The 12,797-nt window shown below is 38.4% G+C and overlaps 1 protein-coding gene across 1 annotated transcript; it reads left to right on the forward strand.

Annotated features, from left to right (window-relative positions):
• The first annotated feature begins 1,107 nt into the window (after positions 1 to 1,107).
• Positions 1,108 to 2,046, forward strand: LOC131618875 (uncharacterized). Its single transcript, XM_058890031.1, has 2 exons — positions 1,108 to 1,212; positions 1,609 to 2,046. Exons 1-2 carry the CDS (start codon positions 1,108 to 1,110, stop codon positions 2,044 to 2,046), a joined length of 543 nt encoding a protein of 180 aa, XP_058746014.1.
• Positions 2,047 to 12,797: the final 10,751 nt, after the last annotated feature.

Consider the following 12,797-nt stretch of genomic DNA (forward strand, 5'->3'; position numbering starts at 1 on the left):
ATCGTTTGTCCGCTATGCGAGCTCAGGCCGCTAAGCAAAGTCTGGCAGCAAATTCAAAAAATCGCGAGTCAGCTAAGCGAACTTAGTCCACTAAGCGAGATTTTGAAAACCCAACTTTCTATTTTTAGTCTGGCGAAGCGCGCTGGGAGGACGCTGAGAGAACCTTGCTGTGTGAAATTTTATGAAACTTCTATATGCCATAACTTTTGAACCTTCTGTATTGGAAATTTCCTGAGATGGAGCTAATGCTCACTACGATGGCTTGTATTGGCGGTTTTTCAGATGGGAGTTCTACTCCAAATGGAACCACATGCATATACATAGTTTTGAGTCACATATTAAGTTGCATTTTGAATCATTATGTTGATGAAGTGGTTGTCATGATGTGTTGATGACATAGTTGTGTATTTGAATTCGTTGTTATGATTGATTGATAACATTGTTGTTGTGATGAAAGTTGCATTGCGCTGAGAAATAGTGAATTGCGTATGATCTTATTTTCGGTATAATTATTATCATACGTTCCTTTATACTGTTTGATATCTCACCCTTTCATTTTGAATGTTACCCTCTGTTGGTAACGTGTAGGTAACTATGAGGAGAAGCTGTTATCGTTATTAGCTCGAGTTGGTGTCTTTTGCTCTGATACGTATCACTCGGGCGGGATTTTATGCTTGTTTGCTTTGTTATGTTTAAGTTGAAATCTTAAATTGTTTATGGATAAGTTTATTTATGTTGTTTCACGTTAGACAAAGATGCTATCATTTTAAGTATATGAATTGTGAATTCCGCGGCATTGTCTTATTAAGTTGATTTGGTCTGAAGACTAATTGTTCGTTATGAGTTCTTTCTATTATATGTGTTATGTATCTTTTATAATGAGCTTTTATGTGGTTGTTTTAAAGTTGAAATGTAATACCTCATGTTGTTTGGAACTTTTGCACTATGATTTTTATTATAAACGTTGGGTAGATTTGAGGTGTTACATTAGTGGTATCAGAGCCTGGTTGGTCTGTCCGACCAAGTTATCGAGTCGTAGTTTAGTTTTACAATCGAGTATTGTTGATTGGCTTCTAATTTCTATTTATGTTGTAGTGATAAGTTGAGATGGTTGGAAGGAACGATGCGGCAATTGTTGCTGCTTTGGAAGCAATGGCTCTAGCTTTGCAGAATCAGCCGAACGCTGATGAGAATGATGGATCTTGTAGCTTGGTGACTTTCTAGAGAGAGAATCCGCCCACCTTCAAGGGCACGTATGATCCTTATGGTGCGTAGACTTGGTTGAAGGAGATGGGGAGAATCTTCCGTGTGATGGATTGCACTCCGACATAGAAGGTTCGGTATGGGACTCATATGCTAGCAGTCGAGGCTGATGACTGGTGGCTAGAGACTCGTTAGAGATTGGAGGCTGCAGGTAAGGAGATATCTTGGGTCGTATTCTATAGAGAGTTCTTGAGGAAGTACTATCCTGCGGATGTTCGGGGAAAGAAGGAGATTGAATTCCTCGAGCTGAAACAAGGGAATAAGTCGGTTGTTGAGTATGCTGTTAAGTTTGTTAAGTTGGCCAAGTTATATCCGCATTATAGTGAAGTGACTGCTGAATTTTAGAAGTGCATCAAGTTTGAGAATAGAATGCGCTCTGAGATCAAGAAAGTGGTTGGCTACCAAAAGATTTATGTCTTTGCGGATTTGGTTGATTGTTGTTGTATTTATGAGGAGGATAGTAATGTGCACTATAAGATGGTTAGTGAGAGGAGGGGCAAGAGCCAACAGAACCGTGGCAATCCTTATGATGCTCCAGCTGGGAAAGCTAAGCAGAAAGCTGCTAAGGTCAAGAAAAATAATGGGGGAGATGCGACTATAGGTATTGTGTGCTTCAAGTGTGGAAAAGCTGGTCATAAGAGCACTGTGTGTACTGCTGAAGCCAAGAGGTGTTTCCGTTGTGGTAAGCTTGGACATGCGGTGTTTGAAAGCAAGCATAAGGAGGTGATTTGCTTCAACTATGGTGAAGTGGGGCACATTGGTAGTCAGTGTCAGAAACCATAGAAGGAACAAGCTGGTGGAAAGGTGTTCGCCTTGTCAGGAACTCAGACCACTAGTGAGGACAGACTCATCATAGGTACATGTTTCATTAATAGCACTCCTTTAATTACTATTATTGATACTGGTGCTACTCATTTCTTTATCGCTACTGATTATGTTGAAAGATTGGGTCTTAAGTTGTCTTCTATGAATGGAGAGATGGTCGTCGAAACACCAGCTAAGGGATCGATGACTACTTCTATTGTGTGTTTAAAGTGTCCCTTGTCGATTTTTGACAGAGACTTTTGAAGGATAGAAAAACACTTAGAAAGGGGGGGATTGAATAAGTGTGACTTTAAATCTTGGACGATAAAAATAAATTGCACAATTATTTTTATCCTGGTTCGCTGTTAACGAAGCTACTCCAGTCCACCCCCGCAGAGATGATTTACCTCAACCTGAGGATTTAATCCACTAATCGCACGGATTACAATGGTTTTCCACTTAGTCCGCAACTAAGTCTTCCAGAGTCTACAGATCACAACTTGATCACTCCAGGAACAACTGCTTAGATACCCTCTAAGACTTTTCTAGAGTCTACTGATCAACACGATCACTCTAGGCTTAGTTCACTCCTAAGACTTCCCTAGAGTATTCTGATCAACACGATCACTCTAGTTCCTTACAACTTAATGTAATTCAATTCTAAGAGTTTACAAATGCTTCTTAAAAGCGATAATCACAACTGTGATATTTCTCTTAACGTTTAAGCTTAATCTCACTAAGATATTACAACAGCAATGTAATGAGTTGATGAAGATTCTGAGCTTTGATTGAATAGCGATTCAGCAAGTTTATTTTCGTTCAGAGTTGTTAAGAATTGGTAACCTTGCTTCTCATCAGAACTTCATATTTATAGGCGTTGAGAAGATGACCGTTGAATGCATTTAATGCTTTGCGTGTTCCGTACAGCATTGCATTTAATGTTATACGCTTTTGTCAACTACCTCGAGCCTTGTTCACGCTGTGTCTACTGACGTTGCCTTTAGTAGCTTTAACGTTCCTTTTGTCAGTCAGCGTAGACTGCCACCTGTACTTCCTTCTGATCTGATGTTTGTGAATACGACGTTTGAATATCATCAGAGTCAAACAGCTTGGTGCATAGCATCTTCTGATCTTCTGACCTTGAAGTGCTTCTGTTGCGTGATACCATCTTCTGATCTTCAGTGCTTCTGATCTCATGTTCTTCTGATGCTTCCATAGACCCATGTTCTGATTCTGCTTCGACCATCTTCTGATGTCTTGCCAGACCATGTTCTGATGTTGCATGCTGAACCATTTGAGACACAACTTCTGAGCGCTGAATTATGCGTACTCTTTATATATTTCCTGAAAGGGAAATTGCATTGGATTAGAGTACCATATTATCTTAAGCAAAATTCATATTATTGTTATCATCAAAACTAAGATAATTGATAAGAACAAATCTTGTTCTAACAATCTCCCCCTTTTTGATGATGACAAAAACATATATAAATGATATGAATTTGCGATCAGAAAGAGTAGACGGCAAAAGACAAATTACACAGCTATAGCATAAGCATATGAATATGTCTCCCCTTGAGATTAACAATCTCCCCCTGAGATAAATAATCTCCCCCTGAAATAAATACTCGAAGAACTTTGATAAAAGACTTCCCTGATTATTTCGGTAGAGACGATCATATAAGCTTCTGCCTTCAGAGAATTCATAGCTTCTGACTTCTGCTTCCATTGGACAGCTTCAGAACTTGAATTTCTTTAGATCCTTAGAACACTCACAGCTTCTGATTCCTGCTTCCATCGTGGACAGCTTCAGAACTTGAATTTCTTTGATCTTCAGAATATTCACAGCTTCTGACTTCTGCTTCCATTCAGGACAGCTTCAGAACTTGAGTTTTCTGGATCTTTTAGAACATTCACAGCTTCTGATTTCTGCTTCCATTCAGGACAGCTTCAGAACTTTGAGTTTTCTGGATCTTTTGGAGCATTCACATCTTCTGATTTCTGCTTCCCTCGGATAGCTTCAGAACTTTGAATGTCTACCAACATCACTTCATGCTAGATTTGTATCAGAACATTGTTGAATGTACCAGAGCATCATCAGAGCATCTCTACATCCTGAAATGTTACAGAACAAAAACTAAACGACAAAAGTCAGCATGAACGAGTTAGAACATAAAATGTATGTTTGAACACATTATATGTATCAGAGCCATATAGGCTGAAATAATGTATCAGAGCAAATAATGTATCAGAGCCATAACATTATATGTATCAGAGCAAATAGAATTTTGTCAGAACAAGATAGACAATGATATTCAAATTCTATTATCAGTGCTTCTGATTCATTCTTCTTTCTTGCTTCTGATCTCTGAAGCTTGACAGCACTCAGCTTGCTTCAGTTTCCAAGAGCTTATTCCTTTTACAGAATAACGCTTCTTATGGTTTTGCTTCTAGTGTTTGCTTCTGAAGATTCACTTCACTTCTCTGTACCTGCAAAACACTTAAACCATATAGAACTTGCAGTTCTTGTTAGTGAATGCAACTGATTAAATCAAATCATTTATCACAGTATTTCTCCCCCTTTTTTGTCATATCATCAAAAAATAGAAAAGATTCAGATGAATAAAACAGAACACATGGAGGAAGAAGATGATTTCATTAAGGTTCAACCATTGGGTATAAAAGTACAAGATGAAAAAATCAGATGCACAGAAACAAAACAGATGCAAAGAAAAGAGAGAGACAACATAGACTCAATCTAAGATGGCCCTAGTCTTGACAAGATCTTGGCCAGCATCTCTTTAACATCGTTGTTGTGTCCTTCTTGCCTTTCAATGAAAGCATCATACTTGTCATTGAGTGAGCTTTGCTCATCCTGTCTCCTCTGAATCGCTTCTAGAGTCCTTGCAAGACGAGAAGGTTCATCAGAAGAAGCTTCACCACTTTCAACCACAGGAATGACATGTTGATCTGCAGCTTCCATAGAAGTATCATTTGCTGGGATATCCTCAACAGGGTCTGATTCAGCAACATGATCTTCAGCATCTGCTTCTTGCATAGAAGCATCTCCATACTCTGCAGCAGGAATTTCAGAGTCTCCATTCTCTAGTGCCTGAAGAATGGCAGCTAAATTCCTGGGAGCAGAGGGACCTTCAACTTCTGGAGGGTCAACAACTTCTGGAATGACCAAGCTAGGGTCTTTCATAGAAGGGTTTTCCCTCAGAAAGTCAAATAAGGTCTTGAAGTCTCCAAGCAGAACAGGATACTCAGGAATCCAGATAACCATGTCCCTGCATGGGTTTGCTTCCATTGCAGCAGCCAGTCTTAATACTTCCAATTCATCCACAAAGGGCTTCTCCTCAGCAGCAACACAATTTCTGAGAGGATGGTTGTATATACCATTATCTCCCTCCAGAAGGTAACCAGGGTAACCAGGGGCAGCAGCCACTAGTCTTTTCTGTACTCCCATTGCTTCTACTTGAAAATCCTTGCGAAATCTTCTCCAGAGATTTCTTGTAGAAACATCATCCAGACCATTTAGGAATGCATCCTTCAGAAGGTCTAGACTGCTAATCACCTCATGTCTGAAGAGTTCCAGGTATGTAGAAGGTTCAGGTTCAGGCGGATTGAAGGTGAATTTGTAGTCAGGGTAGAGAAGACAGTAGGGTTGGGAATTTCTGGTAGGTAATGGATGGGATATAGAAGGTGGAGGTGCGGTGGTTGAGGAAGAGGGGATATCTGAGAGAACGATTGATGAGGTTGGAGTATCAGATGGGATGGATTGAGGAGAGGGTGGAGTATTTGTAAAGGGAATTGGTGAGGGGGATTTATCAGAAGGAGTTGGAGGAAGAATGCTCAACGGTGTGGGGTTTAGAATGGGAGAGGAGAAGGATGATGGAGAAGGATTTTGTAAAGTGAAGTTTACTTTTGGTTCAGATGGAGGTGATTGGAAAGATGGTTTAGGGACAGAAGGAGGTGGAGTAAGGACATTTCTGGAGATTTGTACAGAAGAAGAAGAAGATCTGGTTCTGCGAAAGGAATCTCTGATCCTTTTATCTCTTCGTTCTTTAGAGTCCACCTTGTCAGGATCATAGGTGACCCTCAACTTCTTGGCTCTCTCAGCCTCATCTTCTTGTGCCTTTCTTTTTAGCCTTGCCTGACGTTCCTTTTTATCCTTCTTCAGAATATCATCTTTGGATGGAAGTACTCTGCCACGGATCCAAGCAGGATCAACGTCTGATTGCTTCCTCACACAATCCTCCAAGTAAAACTTGACAACTTGATCAAGTTCTTTTTGATACAAAGATATGAATCCTTCAACAGCAATTCTTCTTGACAGAATGTCAGGAAAGCTTGTGCACATAACAGGTACATTCTTAATGACTTCTAGTCCGAACAGATCAACACCATTGAAGATGGGACCTTGAGTTACTCCAAGAAAATGCGAGGCATTACAATTTCTGATGGAGTCCACCACTTTGCTTTCAATCAGAATGTCTGAAATCATCCTTCCGAAAGGAATGGTTGTTCTTGGAATATGAGGGTACTTCGCCCTTTCATCTTCTCTTGAATCAAAGATAGAGGTTTTCAGATTCTTAAAAAGAATATGAGAGATGTTGATCTCTATCTTTTTGCCAATGCAGAAAAGAGTATACTTGTGAGTCGGACTGATGTAGGAGGAGCAGCGCATCTTTTTTCTATGGTAAAGAGAACCCAGAATAATCTCAGCCCATACTTTATAAAAAGGCTTTAAGTTGCCTGTGAAGTGAGAATCAACTCCAACAGCTGTAGAGATTTGTTTTTCAACTAGAGCCCAGTCAACTGTATGTGGTTGAAACTCAGCCCAACCTTCTTCATCATTAAGACTGTACAGCTTTCTGATGAGTTTCTCAGTGATGATCACTTCATGCCCTAGCACGAAAGAAATAATGGCAGTTGGAGTAACTGTTGCATGTACCCAAAAATCCTTTACAAGTTCAAGATAAATTGGACCAACCAATCTATCAAGATATTTTGACCATCCTTGCTCAAATATTCTTGCATCACACTGAAAGCCATTTGCTTTGAGGTTGTTGATATCCACAGCCGATTCACAAAGAACTTCCAGTTCTTTCGTAGGTATTAAGCAAGTTTTCAATGGAGCATCATTTTTGCTTAAACGGTTCTGTGTGGAAGTGATTCTTTCTTTAGGGATTGATGAACGAGAAGATGGATTCATTATGATAATACTTTGAGATCAAGTCAAGAACTAGGGTTTGAAAAGAGATACAACGAAAAGAATACTCAAACGGGAGAGAAAGAGAGAAAAAGAAGGAATGAAGATGAAGCGGGTTATTTAAAAAGATTTAAAAAGAAAATTAATATGCATTTAATGAGAAATGACATTAGGAGAGAGAACTCAGTAAATGACATGATTTAATACAGTTACCTAGGTCGGCGTCTTTTCAACTGCACGCTTTGTACTGACCGTACAGACACGTGTTCATCACCAGAAAGTAGATGACAACTGTATTAAGAATAGACTTTACGCCTTCAGATTCTGATCACTGCTTCTGAGTTGATCAAGTTTCTCTTCTGGAAATACTCCTTCTGAAGTGTGCTGATATAAGTCTGAATGATCTTCTGATCCATTACTTCTGATGTACACAGCTTCTGGAGGTTCACTTCTTTGTTCTGCAGCTTTTGATAAGACAAAACTGTATCTGCAGAAATTCTTAAGCTCTTTGTTTCATCAGAAACAAATTTATCATCAAAACAGATGTTTATTGATTTGTCCACAATCAATGTTTCAATGTTGTATATTCTGTAGCATTTAGAGCATTCAGAATAATCAAGAAAGAAACATCAAAGCCTTTAGAGGCAAACATCATAGATGGTTCCAAGACTAATAAGCTTCTTTTCTGAATTCCTACAAACAGTTTCTTCAACAGATTTAAGAACCAGAACTTGGAAGACAATCTTTCTTCCCTTCAAGTGTTGAAAGCAACTTGAGTCCAGGTGTCATGTCATGTTGAATGTTGTCTTCTTTGTTATCAAGAGAATCTGCAAAAGAAATAATCTTTTTCTTTGGTACCCACATCTTCTTGGGTCCTTTCTTGTTAGATTTTCTCAAGTTCTGATTGAACTTGGGTTTGACATTATAAGCAATAGGAGGAACAGCATGATAATTTTTAATATGAGTTTCATGATATTTCCTAGGTTGTGTCACATGCTTCTTGGTGTGTGTTATGTGAAAACTTTGTGCATGTGTGTTGCACCCCAAAATTTGCCCACATATTTATTCCTAACTAGCTTAGACTTCTCATTTTAATCACATACCTCCATTAAGTCATCTAACACATCATGCATCATTAATCAATAAATTTGGTATTGGGATCAAGGATCTTGAAGAGTAGGGTTTCTCTGTCACTTTGGGGCTTTAATCTTAATTTAAGCTTGTCTTGATTGGTTCCTTCATCAATCAGGATTTGTGGAATTGGCGTTTTGATTCATTGGTTATTGTGAGTTTATCCGTCATCAAGTCACAAGGTTATCATTCTTCAAAGTCTACTAAGGGCTGGAATCAGAGTTTATTCCTCTGTATGTCTCAAGGAAATAAGGATTCCTATTCATCACACCTGAACGTGGTAACAGTTCATCTACTATAGCGCAGTGGGTTTAGGGATTCATTTTGATCACTGTCTCATTGATTTGTAGCTAGTGATATGAGTTACCTGAGGAGCATCATCTGGGATGTCTGAGTTTGCTGAGATTCAACTAAGGAGTAGTTGGCTTGTACATTAAAATTTCCTCAATGATTCTTCAATACGTTATTGTGGTGGTGGTTTGAAATACAAACACAAGGGCATAGGGAGTTGGCCTGTTCATTTATTTGGATCAATACAATTTGTGGTTCTCATCAAGTACTTGTTACTTCAATGGAAGTTTGGAGGTTAAGATTTACTAAGTGAGCCAAGTTTTATTTGAATTTGCAAGTGGACTGGATTCTGTCCATTGAAACTTAAATTTTATTGAAGTCCAAACATAATTGAAATAAAGCCACGGTTCTCAAGTGCTTGTGTGTAACTTCTCAAGAACTAACAGCAAGGCATAATGCGAGTGCAAATTTTGAAAGCGAAGTGCAGTGATCAGAACTTCGGCTTCAAGCAAAGTCAACTTTGAGAAGTAGACTTTTGACCAAAGCCATATTTTGAACCCTTTACATTTTATTCTACGGTTCATCTTAAATTGCAAGAAGTTTGAAGAGTTGGAATTCAAATCAAGGCATAATGAGTGAAAAGGTGCAGTCTCGAATGTTATTTGAAAAAACGGAAAAGTTATTACAAGTATGCATGTGCGGTACATTTCAATAAGCCCTTATACAAAATTCATGTTTTTACAAGTTCAATAACTTCATTACAAAACCAAAACTAATCACACAAGAAAATGAATCAGCCGTTGACTTAGAACCGAATCCCTTCCATTCACGTTTGTACCAAATCATCCCTGCACAATCAGAACCTAGACCGAACCGGTTTGTAATCGAAACCGTAACTCCACCCGCAACAAAACCGAAACAATACCATCAGCATAATTCAAGAACCGGACCTGCATAATGGTTCAAAGAAATTCAGTCAAAACAATCAATCCTCTTACTGCATAAGATGATTCAAAACCGATCCAGTCAGCACCTAAAACCAAATAAACTCGGACAGAAGAAAAGCCAATAGTTAACAGAAGGAAAACCGGTTCGGAGAATATCTATAACGGGTATCAGAAATTGAAAAGGGGAAGAGAGGAAGAGAACTAGCCTCAAAGAAAAAAGCGGCGTAACAGAATTGAGAAGGGGCATAACAGAATGGATAAAAGAAAAAAAGATCGGTAACAGAACCAATAACAAACTCACCCTCATCTCTCTCTCTTCACTTCTTCAACCATCATTGAACCTCCAATCATCTTCTTCAATCTCCCATTCTCCATCATTGGACACCTTATCACTCTCTCCATAACCACCATTTCACACACCAATGCTCTCTCCATCCTTCAATTCTCAGAACAATCCCTCTTGATCTTCTTCACACCTCAAATCATAAGAATGTTCTCTAACCACTTCAATCTCACCATCATCTTCAACCTCCTCCACTTCATCTTCTTCTTCTTCAACCTTCTCCATACCTTAATTCAACCAAATTCTGCAGAAAAGTTCACAAACAAAATCAAATTCATACACAGTAAGAAGAGTTCAACAAAAAAATCATCGCAGCTCCAAGAACTTCATCGCACCTTCGTCACCGCTGCCTCGGCTTCAACGCATCAATTCAATTCACTCCATAATCAACTCTGCAATTCTTTAATCTCCTCAGCCATCACGTTCATCCTCTAATCTTCTACATCAATCTGAACTCTACAAAAGCACCAACAACAATGCACAACGTCGCCATCTCTGCAACTGCACCGAGAAAAGATTCCAGAAGAAATCAATTGAAAGAGAAGCGGAGAAACGCGAGGAGAAAGGAGTGGAATCGAGAGAAAGGAGAAAACGAAACTTACCGGACCCTACGTTGTCTCCGTCACGCTCGAATATGCACCGAACGAACTCCATTTGAATCAGGGATCACATTTAATTGAGATTGGATCGGAGATGATGAATGTCGCCGTTCTTGCGTGAGTTTGTTGGACGTTGAGACCGAAAGCAAGCGAAGTGAGAGATTGAGTCGGAGAGCGAAGGGAGAGGCGAATGAGATCGAATCGGAGAGGGATGCGTGCGAGAGAGTGAGAGGTGAGGCAGAGGGTTGAGACGACGCCGTTTCGTTGTTGTGTTTGCGGTGGTCGGGAAGTTTCATCGGAGAGGTGAACATCGGCGCCGTTCTTGTTCGTGAAAGAAGAAGAGAGAACAAGTTGAAAGGTCACAACTCTTAACCTAATTTCCCTTTTATCTTTTGTTTTGATTAATTGAATTAATTAAGATTAATGTGATATTAAGTGAAGATTAATCGTAATTAGTTTAACTGTCAATTAGGATATTAAGGAATCTGGATAATTGAGTTTAATTAACATAAAAATCTGAAAATAATGAGTGCTTGGACCAATTGTTGCTGGGCTTTACTCGAATTACTAGATCCACCTCCCCTTGGCCCATGACGCCATTTTTGGCTGTTAGGATAGTCTGAACAATAAAAATCCTTTGGGCCATATGCACAAATTCGTTGCTTTTCACACCCCTATGATGAGGCCCATACGCGCTAACACATAGAAGCAGTTCATATGTTTTTACTAACACACCCCCTGGCTGACAGATTTTGTTTTTATTTTCAATTGCTTTCTCTCTAACTTTTGATTCACAATATAGTTTTCCTTCAAATAAAAAAATCAACAAAAATATGTTTTAAATAGAATAATGTGTGTAGAAATTTTTGATATTTTTATTAGATTTTAGAACTTAGTTTGTTGTTTTTTAATAAATCATTTTCTTTAGTGTGTTCATTGCGTTTTTTAAGTTCGATCGGTTTTGCAAATTAACTTTGTTTAACACCTTAGGAGTAGAATTTAATTGCCATTTTTTGTGTGATATCAGTAGACTCATATACCATATTGTGTGAAAAAAATAAAAGTTTAATTCTATGTTTTGGTTAGGTTTTCATTAGATTTTCTATACCCGATTTGTGTGCGTTCCTAAACGGATAACCATGTGAATTTGACCTATAATTTGCTTTGCATTTATGCAATTGACTTAGTTTCTTTTTGTACATATAAGTAGGGATGTTTAGAGGTCCTAAGACCTGGAGTTGAATTTTTCAAGTCATGTTTTCTTATTTTACTTGATTACTTGTAAATAACTCACCTTTGGTTAACGATTGCACTATAACTTGTCCGAATGACCTATAATTTTGTGTGAAACTTCTTGACTTGTTTTGTGATTGCTTAGACACCTTTTAGAGGTCATTAGCTACTGACTTCCATCATTTGATTGCATTCTTCTAACTTCACTCCTAATTTGAATTCTATTAACTAGTTTTGACCTAGTTTTGTATAGTTTTGTTAGAACTTTGTTTGTTTCAAGTTAATTGACTAACATAGATTGGTACAAGGTCTTGGACCTATAAATGAACTAATTGCTACTGACTTTAAGCTTTGTTCATGTTTTCATTTGCTTTTTGTTTCGATTAATGGATGTTTGTTCGCAAATTGTTAAGTGACGATTTATGCGATACTTTGGTAACTCTTTGTGAATATTTTCGGGTAGTGCCATATGGCTTTTGTGTTCGATTTAGGACACTTATCTCCTTGGTTTGCTACTGCCCTAGGGCTCTCTTCTCATCTTGTTGGAGTTGTAACTCCATTCTTTTGCCATGTTCCCTTAGACTCTTCCTTCTTTGTTAAGAGGAATTGAGATAGGTTAGGATAGTTATCCTTGACCTTAGGGCCATTAGACTTAGATTAGAATAACTTAGATTAGAGAATAGGTTAGTTCCCTTGTTCATTCTTTTTCTTTTCAACTTTAAAACACTAATAAATAAAGAGGCGAATCACATTAACAAAGTGATAGAGAAATGAGTGGGATTCATTCCCTAATCTGTTTCTCAATCACTTAGTGGCATAGAAATGAGTGGGATTCATTCCCTAATCTGTTTCTCGGTCACTACTTAATGGGAGAGAAATGAGTGGGATTCATTCCCTAATCTGTTTCTCAAACATTAGTTAATGGGATAGAAATGAGTGGGATTCATTCCCTAATCTGTTTCTTGAACATT

The sequence above is a fragment of the Vicia villosa genome, linkage group LG7 (assembly GCF_029867415.1).
Source record: "Vicia villosa cultivar HV-30 ecotype Madison, WI linkage group LG7, Vvil1.0, whole genome shotgun sequence".
Classification (NCBI taxonomy): domain Eukaryota; kingdom Viridiplantae; phylum Streptophyta; class Magnoliopsida; order Fabales; family Fabaceae; genus Vicia; species Vicia villosa.